Source organism: Erpetoichthys calabaricus, chromosome 18 (assembly GCF_900747795.2).
Source record: "Erpetoichthys calabaricus chromosome 18, fErpCal1.3, whole genome shotgun sequence".
Lineage (NCBI taxonomy): Eukaryota > Metazoa > Chordata > Cladistia > Polypteriformes > Polypteridae > Erpetoichthys > Erpetoichthys calabaricus.
This window is the reverse complement of record NC_041411.2, coordinates 15585660-15600878: the sequence shown is the minus strand read 5'-3', so window position 1 is coordinate 15600878 and position 15219 is coordinate 15585660. Positions and strand designations below refer to the sequence as shown.

General features: G+C 39.8%; 1 protein-coding gene across 3 annotated transcripts in view; it reads right to left on the bottom strand.

Annotated features, from left to right (window-relative positions):
• The window catches only part of acacb (acetyl-CoA carboxylase beta), an 87810-nt gene that overhangs the window by 56663 nt on the left and 15928 nt on the right, over positions 1-15219 (bottom strand). The window contains exon 1 of one of the 3 annotated variants that reach the window (XM_051920966.1): positions 10501-10634. The exons of the other annotated variants lie outside the window; for them this stretch is intronic. Within the exon in view, the coding sequence (XP_051776926.1) occupies positions 10501-10544 (44 nt within the window). The 5' untranslated portion in view covers positions 10545-10634. Of the gene's footprint in view, positions 1-10500; positions 10635-15219 lie in introns of those variants that run through there. 3 annotated transcript variants of the gene reach the window in all.

Here is a 15219-nt window from a genome sequence, read left to right as displayed (position 1 = left end):
GTCAGTGTACAGCTTGTCTAACAGTGTAAATTTGCTGTCCCCTCAAAATAACTCAACACACAGCCATTAATGTCTAAACCGCTGGCAACAAAAGTGAGTACACCCCTAAGTGAAAAATGTCCAAATTGTGCCCAAAGTGTCAATATTTTGTGTGGCCGCCATTATTTTCCAGCACTGCCTTAGCTCTCTTGGGCATGGAGTTCACTAGAGCTTCACAGGTTGCCACTGGAATCCTCTTCCACTCCTCCATGACGACATCACAGAGCTGGTGGATGTTGGAGACCTTGCGCTTCTCCACCTTTCGAGTTAGGATGCCCCACAGATCCTCAATCGGGTTTAGGTCTGGAGACATGCTTGGCCAGTCCAGCACTTTTACCCTCAGTTTCTTTAACAAGGCAGTGGCCGTCTTGGAGGTGTGTTTGGGGTCATTATCATGTTATGAATACTGGCCTACGGTCCAGTTTCCAAAGGGAGGGGATCATGCTCTGCTTCAGTATGTCACAGTACATGTTGGCGTTCATGGTTCCCTCAATGAACTGTAGCTCCCCAGTGCCGGCAGCACTCATGCAGCCCCAAACCATGACACTCCCACCACCATGCTTGACTATAGGCAAGACACACTTGTCTTTGTACTCCTCACCTGGTTGCCGCCACACACGCTTAACACCATCTGAACCAAATAAGTTTATCTTGGTCTCATCAGACCACAGGACATGGTTCCAGTAATCCATGTCCTTTAGTCTGCTTGTCTTCAACAAACTGTTTGCGGGCTTTCTTGTGCATCATCTTTAGAAGGGGCTTCCTTCTGGGATGACCATGCAGACCAGTTTGATGCAGTGTGCGGCCCATGGTCTGAGCACTGACAGGCTGACCCCCACCCCACCCCTTCAACCTCTGCAGCAATGCTGGCAGCACTCCTACGTCTATTTTCAAAAGACAACCTCTGGATATGACGCCGAGCATGCGCATTCAACTTCTTTGGTCGACCATGGTGAGGCATGTTCTGAGTGGAACCTGTCCTGTTAAACCACTGTATGGTCTTGGCCACTGTGCTGCAGCTCAGTTTCAGGGTGTTGGCAATCTTCTTATACCCGAGGCCATCTTTATGTAGAGCAACAATTCTTTTTTTCAGATCCTCAGAGAGTTCTTTGCCGTGTTGAACTTCCAGTGACCAGTATGAGAGAGTGTGAGAGCGATAACACCGAATTTAACACACCTGCTCCCCATTCACACCTTAGACCTTGTAACACTAACGATTCACATGACACCAGGGAGGGAAAATGGCTAATTGAGCAGAATTTGGACAGTTTTCACTTAGGGGTGTACTCACTTTGTGAGATACTGTAAGATAAACATTCAGTTATTTAAGTTAAGGAAATCACAAGTAGTAGTAGTAAGGTACAGTACACCACCAGTCAAAAGTTTTAGAATGCCTCAGTTTTAATGGAAATGCACACAGTTTAATGTCTAGTTCTGACATTGCCCGGAGTTATCCCTGACCTACTAGTCACAGACCAGAAGCTATTAAGAGGAAAGACGCCTCACGTCTGGACAAACTGGTGAGGAAGGCAAGCTCTATTGTTGGCATGGAGCTGGACAGTTTAACATCTGTGGCAGAGCAAAGGGCGCTCAGCAGGCTCCTATCAATTATGGAGAATCCACTGCATCCACTTAATAGTATCATCTCCAGACAGAAGAGCAGCTTCAGCGACAGACTGCTGTCACTGTCCTGCTCCACTGACAGATTGAGGAGATCGTTTCTCCCCCAAACTATGCGACTCTTTAATTCCACCCAGAGGGGTAAACGTTAACATTCAACATTATACATAGTTATTGTCTGTTTTTCACCTGCATTGTTATCATTCTTTAATTTAATATTATTTATTGTATCAGTATGCTGCTGCTGAAGAATGTGAATTTCCCATTGGGATTAATAAAGTATCTATCTATCTATCTATTGAGTGGTGCTGCAAAATGCTGTGGCAACACTTGTGATTCAGAATGCCAGTCACTCTGTGCAAGTCACCAACTCTGCCTCCAGCAAAAAGAACCCCAGACCATCACACTTCCTCCTCCATGTTTGATAGTTGGAGTCACACACAGAAGAACCATCCTTTCACCAATTGGATGGCATACAAACACCCTGCTTGATGACCCGAAGATTTCAAAATTTGATTAAATCGGTCCATAAAACTTGTTTGGCATCTTCAGTAGTCCACAGCCGTTATTTCAAGGCCCTATCTTTTAAGGAATGACTTTCTTAATGCCATTCACCCTGCCAGACCAGCAGCACAAAGTCTCCTCTTCACAGTAGAAACTGACACTTGCTTTTTTCAACCTGCACTGTTAAGCTTTGCTTGAAGCTCTTGTGCTGTGAAGCGCCTGTAATCACACAAAATGGTAACCCTCAGAAACTTTGGGTCTGTCAGATATCTTCCAGTTTCCAACTGCTTTAGGATTGTGTTGGGCACCACCGGACTCGCTGACACTTTGATATATATATATTTTTTTTTACAGTTTCTCATGAAAGGCCTACACTTCTAAGTGTAATAATGCTTGGTCTCATTTCATTTGTTAATTGTCATTTTCTTGTCATTATCACTGAAATATTCTCCAAGTAGCACTTTAGAGGGTGTAGTAACACAGTCTGTTCCAACTCTGCTTTAAGACAGACAGGGTTTTTAAGTAATCAACAGAAATTGGGAATCCTGTGAAAATTGTTTGCTTTAACGTGCATAGCTTCATTTACTTTAATTGCTGCAGAACATCTGTAAGTTGAAACCTATTAGTTGTTCCCTGAAGAAAGTCCATTTGTAATGTTTTGAAATATTTTTCAGTTTTCGCTAACCTAAACTTTAAATTTAAACCTCTGGCAGTTTATTGTTTACCTTTTCAGCATTTTATGCCATTCATTGCATTTCAGCTGATTACATATGAAGGAAAACTGAGGTGTTCTAAAATGTTTGACCGGTTGTGTAGTTTTACTAGCAGATTATGGAGCCAGAGAGTGTGCGCATGTTGAGTAGTGGGCAAGCAAGAATTTCACTCTACTCTGTTCCCAGGACAATACTTCTATAATCAGTCACTACCAGTAATACACAAGCTGAATATGAGTATATTGCATACAGTAAATACACACCCAAAATTACTCCTCCGGCTTTGTAAAAGAGGCCCACTGTAATCAGTCATTAAACACAACCTTTGTCTTCTATTTATACTTATAGTTCGGCACAATTCAGCAACCAACAAAACCATGAAATTAAAACAAAATACTGCTCCTCTACCCTTTCCTCATTAATGTATAGTACTGTAAACCACTTTCGTTTTTATCTTTAGACATTTTTATTGTAGTCAAGTCACAGGCTTCCAAAATTTCCCAGTTTTATACAAATAAAAATCTGTTCATAAAAGAATCAAGTCCTCAAAGAGTAAAATAGTAAACATGAAAAAAATGAGAAATATCAAGCTAGATAACTCAATCTTCATTTTGAAAAGGCAGACTGGTCTAAAGAGTAAAGTAAAAAAAACTGGCAGATCCACACTACTTAAAGTAATTTAAAATTGCTAGTATAAGTACTCCTAACAAAAAAAAAAAAATTCAGAAACTTGAACATCGGGAATGGCATACCACCATCTATTAACAGCATCGGCCCAATAACATCAAAAGGCAGCGGACCAAATAAGTAGCAACAGAGCCAAAATGGCAACACCAAAGTAAAACACAGCACAATATTAATTTAATGACACACTTAAAATGAACTTATGAATTTAAAACCTTTAAATCATAGAGCTCTTCTACAAATAAATCAATTTGTGACTATACACCATGTCAATGGCTTCAATTAATTGTCTATATTTGCTTCTAGGATTTAGATGATCATAAAAATTACTAAACTGAGCAGATGAAATTACTCCCTGTTCATAGTATGGAAATAAAGAGTACAAAATATGTTCATTTTTACAGATAAATATTATATACAGTGGAACCTCGAGATACGAGCACCTCTGTATACGAGAAATTCAAAATACGAGGAAAGTATGAGCAAAAAATTCAGCTCTAAATACGAGCATTGGTTCGCGTAACGAGCCAGGAGCCAGGCTGTGGGTATAGCTCGTGGCTTAGCAAGGGGGCGTGGTAGCAGTTGGGGGCCGCGATCTGCGGTGTCTGCGTTTCTCACTTAAATGCACAGGTGGGAAACTGCCCACATCCATGATTGTTCCTGTGGCTGATGGGCTGCAGCTGCCATGTCCTCCCCGCATATATAGAGAAGCGCGAGCCGGTTAAGGGGGAGAAAAAGTAAAAGAAAAGAGAGAGAGAGAGAGAGAGAGAGAGAGAGAGAGAGAGAGAGAGAGAGAGAGAGAGAGAGAGAGAGAGAGAGAGAGAGAGAAGGCAGGCAGGCAGGCAGGCAGGCAAGTGCAGGCTCGCGTGTAGCTGAACAGGCGAGCCAAACAGCTGAAGCAGGACGGTGTAGAGAAGGTCAGCTGCATTAAGAGTGTCTCGCCTGTTGCAGAGCCCGCAGGTGAGACGCTAACAGAGAAGAAGCACCGGCGATTGTCATCTGTTTTTTAAAGACGGCATCCTTTTGACGTTTTAACCTCGTGTTAAAGGATTGTTATTCTTGTGTATTTTAAACCTCCACTTCACAACTGTTTTAAGTATTATTTATTTAAAGATTTATTGAATGCTCTACTGCACTTTGGACACCTGTTTTGATTCTTTTAATAATCAGTTATATTATTTACCAGTGTTATTTGTTAGGAAAATTGATTTTTATGTTAATATATTTGGGGTGCAGAACGGATTAACTGGATTTCCATTATTTTCAATGGGGAAGTTTGTTCTAGATACGAGAAATTCGCTATACAAGCTCAGTTCTGGAACGAATTAAACTCGTATCTAGAGGTTCCACTGTATATATATTATATATATATATATATATATATATATATATATATATATATATATATATATATATATATATATATATATATATATATACATACACACACACAGTAAACTTGATTTGGATAGACATTGTATTGATTTTTATACATTTCATAACACATACACACAAAAAAAGTATATCTTTAGTGTCTGGAGCAACTGTCAAAGTTATCACAGGGAGGCAAAGACATTTGTGCGGCGCCATTAAACCCCTAAGCCGTCCTGTAAAAAAAAGATGAGGATGTTTTTTTAAGCAAGCAGCTTTGTTTGTAAAGCACTGTCAAAGAAATACATTTCAACCTCTGCTTAAGCTAATGTTTATTTACAGATTATTTGCTCATGAGGGCACACAGTGGTATTAAAGTGAACAAGTATAGGATTATTTCATTATTTTTGTGTTATAAAGAATGCAGCACAATGGCACAAAAGTTAATGCAGCTGCCTTAACTTGGGGGCCACCAAAGTGGCATCTGTGTGGAATTTGTGCACCTCCCATGACTATGTAGATGACAGCTCCTCACAAAGTACTCCAGTTTGGAACTCGCATTCCAAACATATCAAGTGTTAAATGAATAAATCAACAACTCTAGACTGGCCTGGTGGGAGTGAGTGAATAATGGTGGATATCAATGCAAGTTCTACAACAGAGTGGCGGCCCATCTAGGATAGTCTCAGCATTGCATTCTAAGCAAAAATCAAATTACAGTAGGTGGATTTATACCATCTGTTCTTTTGCTAAAACAAGGAGAAAAGCTCCATGCATTTCTGACAATAATATAGCTAAACAAGATATTATTTTGAAGCAATACAGTCTTCAGGGTAATAAAAATTGCCTCATGGTTGTATAGCAACAGACAAAAATAAGAAGGGTACAACCAACCAAAATTATATAATTTACTTATGACCTTGGCATAATTATGGGAATATGGAGGGAGAGGAGTGCAAGTAGGACAATGGCAAGAACAAGCTCTAGTAAAAAGAGTAAGAGGTCTGTGTCATGCTTCTCAAAAGAGGAAAACAAAAACATGAAAAGGTGAGAGTCTGCAGGACAAGCTTTATTGAAGTCACAGAGCCAATAGCACCTTGATCATTCAACCCCCATACTTAACAAGGTTAAGTCAATGATTAAACTTTCAAAGTTATGCATTGGCAAAACAAAAATAAAGAAAACTTTCTTCTAGCCAGTCAAGTAGTACTTTCTATCCTTTTGACAAAATTTTGTAGTCTAAGAGAGGAGCAGAATAAGAAAAGCACCAGAAGCCCACGTTGTTTTTTGTCCTTTTACACCACTTTGTGATGTGGTCTACAGTTTGAATACACACTAGGAAATCAAACAAACTGTAAATGACAGTCTGAAATAGGATAGTATGAAGGTAGCCTGTAACTTACCTACATATGCAAACATCAGTAGCAGATGAATAAAAGAGCTGGTGAAATGTGATTAACAATGAGAGCCTTCATTTTAAACAGTGATTTCCATTTAACAGCATGCTAAACACGCACACAGATTGTCATGACTGCATTGCACCTTGTTGTTTCAATCCCAGTTACTTTTGTTTAGTTACACTAAGTGGTAATGGCTTTTAGAGGTACAGTAAAAAATGGATGACAGTTTGTCACTTTGACTGTGAAAACACTTTCATATGTGAGAAAGAAAATTATAAGTTAAGAATTAAGAGTTAAGTATTTAAGAAATTAATAAAACTAGTGTCAAGTGAAGGCAGTGTTTTCTACAAGGCAGATGGGAGACTGGCCAGTGGATGGTCTAGGAATTAGCTTTCACAGGTGCAGCACCCAAGGTTTAACTTGTGTCTCAGTTCACTGCCAGTGTGACTTTTGCACATTCTCCCTGTGTCTGGGTGGGTGATGTTTTTTCCTCCCACATGCCCACAGATATGCAGAATGGGTTAACAGACCTCATATGGGTTTGTGCTCAATTATCCCCTGTGGTGAACCGGCACACAGTGACAAGCACCAGCTGCTGCGATGGTGAACTGGAGAATCTTAAAGCAGACTTTTAACTTTGTCAGTATTCTGGAAGGGTAGCACTCTAGCAAAAGTGAATGTATGTGGACAGCATCCACAGCAATCAACTGCATCTTTATGCAAAGCACTCAGGAACTTCACATACTGTACCTGCTTTTTCATTAACTGGATTGAAACTCCAATCACACCTGACAGCTCACGTACAACTTGAGGTGCATTTTCTTCAGATACTTAATTTTCTTACTACATTCCAAAGAGAATGGGTTTAAGTGTAACCTGCACCTTCCCATATGAGACTATATTTTCTCCAGATACTTAATTTTCATGTCAAAGATACCAGGTTAAAACTGAACATAAAACAGGTCAGATGTAAGCAACTGTAGGCATTCACTGTGCAAGAGGGTATTCTAAGGGATGTTTCCTGACATGCAAACAGTGCTGGCTCTCAGAAATGCTGTAGTAGAAACTAGCAGGTTTAGAGGATGGAAGGATGAATGAATTGAATAGAGAAATAGAAAACAATTTAAACTGTGTCATGTCAGGTCACATTTTAGAAGTAGCAGATATTCTCCAATTTAAAACTAGGCTGAAATGAAAAATGGAATACAGGAAATGTTCCATTACTATCAGAACTTTAAAAAATTGCTAAATCATGATTGCAAAAATATTAATACAGTAACTGCTTCTAATTTACCTTTTTAACCAAAGTGATAAAAGACCAACTTTGCCTACTTTACACAAGTTATACTTGTTATTGGTTTAGTTTCTTAATCACTTTCTAACCTTCCTGTCTTATTCATGGTTGTTCGAAGAAAGCACTGGGTACAAGATGGAAGCCATCTCTGAATGGGGTACACACATGCACTCACTAGGGCTAGGCTAAATGACAACTCTAAACTGGTCAAACATGCAAGTCATGTTCAAGGAAAACCACAGAAACACCCATGGGGACAAAGAGAGGTGAAGTAAACTTCATACCAGAGTGTCTCAGGGGGACGAAACGGCGCTAACTACTATGCCAACATGACACCCAAAACTAAGGGAGTGATTTTGAATTAAAACTGGATCCAAACATTGTATATTTTTATTCTTTTTTTTTTTTTTTGAGCAAGGTAGGAAACAAAAATTGCGAGTGCTGCAGTGTGACAGTCCAACAACACATTACACTGATCTACAAAAAAATATTTGTTTGCTTCTGGGACCTTCAGAGCAGCTCTTTATTAAGTTTTTTACACTGATTTCATACATGAAATCGGAATTAAGCTAGCACGTCAGGTTTTTGAAATACACATCATTGACGTTTTGACACTTTTGAATATCAATATAATATATCAACACGATATCTGGAGTTTGGACTATGTCCCACCAAAATTGTTTTGATGTGTTTATTCTGAAAACAAACCAGAAGACGATACCAGAGACACATTAAAACATATTTATGTCAATTTACCTCAGTATAAAAGGGAGGTCAGCGTGCCCAAAAATGATGGAGGCACTCGCTTTTGCGCTTGTACTGCACATCCGTCTCTCTTTGCAAGAACCAACAGTAGTCACCCATCATTTTTCCCCGATATGAGTTTTCCATTACCTTTATATCTTGATGAAATCTTTCCCCATGCTCATCTCTGACATCGCTTAGATTTGGTGGAAAAAAGTCAAGATGAGAATGTAAAAAATGTGTCTTCAGTGACATTCTGGCTCCCATAAGCTAATATAGTTTTCAGCATATTCTCCACAAGCTCAGTATAATTCTCTGCTCTGTGACTGTCAAGAAAATTCTGGACAACCTGCACGAATGAGGGTGCTGATTCAGTGGGCTTCAGTTTCCTTTTGAACTCATCATCAAGCATCAGTTCATATATTTCAGGGACAACAAAAACACCTTCCTTAATTTTGGCTTCACTTTGAGACCAACCGTATTTCTTAAATGCTGAAACGCATCGCCTTTACTGTCCAGTCAACCTAGTTGTCCAAGACCTGGAACATCATAACTAAAAAATGGGACGTGCTGGACGAAAACGGTTTTCAGATTGGGAGTCAGCAAGTGAAATTTGTTAAAGTACAGATGAAAGAATCCCAGTAGCAAAATGCTTGTTGACCAGTGTTATGAATAATGCAGATCTTACACACTACTACAAAAACACTTTTTTTCTCCAAAAAACGATGAGATGTCAATCAGACTTACTGTTTTACTTGCTAATATTCAGAAAGTTCCTGAAAGTTGCCAGGATCATAGCTTTAGCTAGATGACTGAGTAGTTTAAAGCACTTTGTTATGTAAAGTGACAAGTCACCACATTTACTACACAAAGACATTCCAAGGCACTTAAACAACTGCATTACCATGCTCAAAAAATGTTGCAAGCCCCATTATTGTAAGTGCCCATGAAGGAAACAGTGACCACAAAACACTCCCTGCAAATTAACTAAAAAACATTGTGTCTCTGGGCTGTACAAGTCAAAACAAAAAGGATGTGTAACAAAATTAGGAAGGCAAAATGTCTGTCCATCCACTTTCTGAACCAGCTATGGCTCCCCACCATGGCAAAGCCAAACTAAGCACTGGATAGGACACCAAAGGGTCCTTGGTGCAAGGCAGGCATTTCCTATTTATAGCAAGTCCCACACTAGACAGAGCGCTTAGTAATGTAGCGTTTTTTCTGGTATAAACTATGACAACGACTGCATGAGAGAGCGAAGAATGTACATTACTTCAAACGACGGCCTCGGCGCATTTTACCGTTATCTTTGGACGTTTACACGCGTTCTCTACATCTGATCTCTCCAGGCCTGCAAAGCACCACTGGATTCCGCAAAGCGTTCTTCATGGGCTTCTTTTTCCCCCAAAAACAGCGGTTCCTTCCTATTCGAAACATTTCGGCAGCAGCCGTTTGTTGGGCTGTGCTTATCATCGGCCCTGCAGTCACACTCAGTTTTTATGTACTTTTCTAATCGGCCTCATGACTTCCCCCTGAACAGAGAGGGTGGCATTTTAAAATGTGGCCATGATAAATGAAACGAGGCGATGAAAACATGAAAAGCGGGACTTCGTGCATAGGATTCGTAGCCACGTTTTTTCGGGCAGCTGAAACTAAATGCTATCCAGAGTCCCTCGCGAATTAAATTAGAACAACTCGACATGCGGGTCGATTAAGCTGTCAGCAATGGGGTGAATGACTTGACTTGAGGAACATGACCAGTTGCTATGGGACACAATTTTGTATTTCGGACCCTCCGCCGCCGGGAGATTAGGAGAGCGATTTCAAAGACAAACAATTAGGTGCAATCAAGTCCCGGTACCACACTGGCATTGAAAGAAAAGGGGATCCACAAGGTCACATCTCCAGCGAAAACAGCCCAGCAGCCGCTCCGCGTAACGTACATTATGGAAGTGCAATCGAGAGCTCGGCGGACTACGAGAACTTCTGCAACCCGGATCTCTCAGGTCGGGACACCATTGTTATGAAAGGGGGCTCTATAGAAATGGGTACGACAAGACCACGATCAGGAAATGCATGCCGAGGGTGAAGGAGGTTATGATAATAGAGTTTAAAAGTGCTGTGCACTAACCTCTTTAGGCATTGGAACCAGTTCAACCTCTCGTCCCCGTCCATTATCGGGGCAAAAAGCGAACCTATCAACCTTTGTAATAGTGGAAGGAAATAAAGAAACCATGTCACCGCCCCATGACAACTAAACCACGCCCTGTCCTCCAGAGCGCTCCACTTATTTAGCCCCGCCCCTTTCCCTTCGCCGGTCCCCAGGCAATTCTCTGTCCTGAAATCACACTAGAGACCGCCCAGCCACCAAATAAGACCTGTGGTTTTGTCTGGTAAATGCTCGACTTAGTGCTGGAAGCTCCGACATTGCTTTGGTGGTCATGTGAGTCACTTAGTGGCTCCGAAGGTGCCACAGTATCCCCAAATCTGAACCTGTCCGTCCACTTACACATACGCAACCTCACAAGTTTAGTTAAAATATATGATTTATAAAAAAAAATCCTCAAAAATGCATGCCATCACTTCCTCACCTGAAATGACCTTCCAATACTATTGCTGTTGGGACCCAGCAAGAAGCACTTTTCCTTTTCCATCTGTCAGTTACTGGGCATCCGTTTGGCAGTTTTTTCCCACACTATTATCAGGAAACATTAGCTCAGTCATAGCTGGCACAGCATCTGCCAGTGTGTAGGGCTCTACACTGTGTGTCAGAGTGTTGTCGGACTGAGGTAGCATTCTGCTTTGTCCTGCTCTTGTGTTTCTTGTTGTTGCTATCAATTTTTTCATTCACTTTGCAATCCACTTACTCAGCCACAAGGGTTAAAACTTATTCTGGCAGCACTGGGCACTTGCAGGAAAAAAAAAAAAAACCCAGGTCAGAACACTAGTCCATCACACAATCATTCGACAAGTAACCTAACACACAATCTTTGTAATGTAGAGCAAAAACTGGGGCACCCTGAGAGAGTAATGCAGCTTTATGTGCCACTTTACAGAGCAAACAAGTGTATGGATAAGCATATAAAATTCTATAGAAATTCCATGAGAATACCCAGTACGAAGTGATTTGTTCCAAGCTGCGGAAATCCTCTTCTCACAATTTAAACCCAAATTGGATTGGATGGCAGCAACATTAGCTATGCGTCTCAATTTTTTGAAAATTTCTCACATGATAAACTGCATGCTGTAATTACTGGATTAGGTGTATACCTAAAATGCCCAGACTATTATTTCTTCTATTAATGGAAAAAATGGAGTGGGGGAGCAATCGTCTGTGACTACATGGTTGGGTTTAGCTTTAATTATCAAAATCTTATCACGGCATCAGATAATGGCAATTTGTTGCATGTTGGTTGGACACACAATTAAGAATTTCTTTATACTGTACTTTGTACATGTGATAAAACTACTACAGTTACTAATCTCATATTGTGGAGGTACAGCGGGAAATTCTGTGATCCAGAGTACAGGGTTTAAATTTTATAAATGATGTCTTATTGGGGCTAGTATGTTCACCCTGAATTTATGTGGGCATTCCTCCATTTTTTCAAAGATGCACCTTTAGTTAAATTAATCTGAAGTTTTAAATTGACCTTATCTGGATGTTTTTTAGGTCTGTTTTCCTCTGTATGCCCAGTGCTCAATTGAAAGGCTCCAGTTTTTCAGTATGAATTAATTTTTTTTTCCCACTCCTTCACTTTCCTATTCAGAACTCACTCCCCATTTTAACAGCAGACTTCAAGTCAAGAGAAAGGTACTTGAATATGGAATAGGAAGCAGTGAAGTCTGAGCAAGACATGGCTAGAAAAGCACATTTCCAATCTTCTCTATATATTTGCTCCTTTAATTGACCTATGATGAATGTTAATCTTACTGGCCTATAGTCTGCTAATCAAGGGATAAAATTTGCTATTTTCCAGTCCCTAAGAATTACACAGTGTGCAAACAGACACACATATAAAGAGTACTGTAAAATTCTTACTTTTATATGCTTAACAACAATCATAAAGACTCCCGTTTCTAGCACTAAGACTAGTGAGCAGAACTACCTTACCTCAAAATCTTAAATTTTGTCTTTCCTACCTAAAATCTGTTTGACTTAACGGATAGGTAAAATAGTATCCAAGGTAAATTGATCAAAAAATTATTAAAAGAAAGACTGAGCAACACCTATCAGGTACAGGTTTAGTAGTACAATATTAAGAACAGAATTTGCAAGTTTGTTTTTTTATATATAGGATAGTAAACAAAGTAAGCTAATGTAGGTTTCTGCTTCGTGTTGTTTAGTTACTGCTGTGTATCTGCATATATTTGTCTATATGCATCTTCCGTTATCTTGATCTCAACAATAAACTGTAGAGCTTCAGTTTGAGGAGTGTGTCTAATTTGACAACTCAAGAACTGCATCCTTACAGATGATGATGATGATGATGATGATGATGTTCTCATAAGGCTGTGTGCTACCTCACAGTGAAGTGTGATGAATTAGCACTTTCACCTAGAAAAAAAAAAATGTGGCTTTCTCACTGTTGTTTTTTGGGGGTATGGAAAAAAAGTTTGGAAGAACAATAAAAAGTTCCCGAGCAAAATGATTTATTGATGGTATTTAGAAAAACAGACAAAAACTGTTGTGTTGACTTTTAGGCTGCACACTCCTTCTGCCCAACAATTTACAAGATTATTTTAGGGATACAACAGAAGACATTAAAAACAATATTTAAAATCTGGCTTCTGTTACAAATTTGAGGAAGGGCTCAGTTCAACCTAGGAGTTCACACAAGAGATTTATATTGTAAGACACTCCATCACAGTGTACTCTTGCATATACAAAGCCTTTACAAAGAAGACAGACATTAACAACACGTTGATGACTGGGAGATGGGAGGAAACGGGAGCACCCAAAGAAAAAGGGGTCCCTACAGTTGTGTGACAGCATCAAAACTACTTTACAACACTAACAGCTTTGCAACAATGAAAAGGTATGAAAAAAACAGTTACCAAATCATTCCAGATCCAGTTATTTGTTGGCTGGGATGTTTTAGATGGTGAGCTGTCATGCATCGCCTTTGTTTTTCAGGTCTAACTCTGGGGCTCTCCATTTAACTGCTTCACTATTTTTTTTGGCGTCTTTTTAGGGTAGATTATAAGCAAACTAAGTGTGTGTGAGAGAGGAGGGGGCAGGGGTTGCTAAAAAAATTGCTGTTCTTGCCCCAAGCAAATTCTTAGCATGTATAATGCTGCTGGGATAACCTTCAGTTGCCAGTTAAGTTAATGGATGTTTACCCTTTAACAAATAGCACATTTAAATGAAGCCATTGGTTTCACACCACTAAATAGTTTTTTTTTTTTAATTAAACTTAAACTATACCACAATTTGTGTAACAGACTGCAGCATTGTATCTGCAAAAACAATAGTTAAAAAATAAGTGCTAACCTGGCTAGGTACAAATTCAGTCAATGCATGCAAAACAAGCTTAAAAGGCAGCAGGCCACCAGCAGAGGGAATCAGGAGATCACAGAGGCAGGAAACAAAACAAAACAATGAAGCAGTTTTTCTACACAGACTTATTTTTTGTTTAAATCACCTTGTAACATTGGGAGCACTACAAAAGTTATCAAATACAAAAGAACAACAAGAAACATTATTGTGTCATATCAAATTACATATTGAGAATGTCTGAGAGGATAAAATCTCTTCAAATGTTTAAAAATGGTTAATGCTAACTTTCAGTCTTCTTGAGGGAAGAGTTGAACTTCTTATACATAAAAAAATGCAGCTTGATGTGTGTTACTACATCCCCATACCTCCACAAATGCTTCAACATGCCAACCAATCTAGAACAGATGGCAGTGCTCATCCCCATTGTGGGTACTCTAACTAGCCTGCCAGAATATTACCACAAGCTGCAGCCAGTATAGTTTTTGAGACGCCTTTTATCTCTTTTGTTATTCATTTTTCAGGTCAATGACAGAACATAATTATGCAGACTTAACAAAAGCACATAGAGTGCATCCGGAAAGTATTCACAGCGCATCACTTTTTCCACATTTTGTTATGTTACAGCCTTATTCCAAAATGGATTAAATTCATTTTTTCCCTCAGAATTCTACACACAACACCCCATAATGACAACGTGAAAAAAGTTTACTTGATATTTTTGCAAACTTATTAAAAATAAAAAAATTGAGAATGCACATGTACATAAGTATTCACAGCCTTTGCCATGAAACTCAAAATTGAGCGCAGGTGCATCCTGTTTCCCCTGATCATCCTTGAGATGTTTCTGCAGCTTAATTGGAGTCCATCTGTGGTAAATTCAGTTGATTGGACATGATTTGGAAAGGCACACACCTGTCTATATAAGGTCCCACAGTGGACAGTTCATGTCAGAGCACAAACCAAGCATGAAGTCAAAGGAATTGTCTGTAGATCTCAGAGACAGGATTGTCTTGCAGCACAAATCTGGGGAAGGTTACAGAAAAATTTCTGCTGCTTTGAAGGTCCCAATGAGCACAGTGGCCTCCATCATCCATAAGTGGAAGAAGTTCGAAACCACGACGACTCTTCCTAGAGCTGGCTGGCCATCTAAACTGAGCGATCGGGGAAGAAGGGCCTTAGTCAGGGAGGTGACCAAGAACCCGATGGTCACTCTGTCAGAGCTCCAGAGGTCCTCTGTGGAGAGAGGAGAACCTTCCAGAAAGGACAACCATCTCTGCAGCAATCCACCAATCAGGCCTGTATGGTAGTGTGGCCAGACGGAAACCACTCCTTAGTAAAAGGCACATGGCA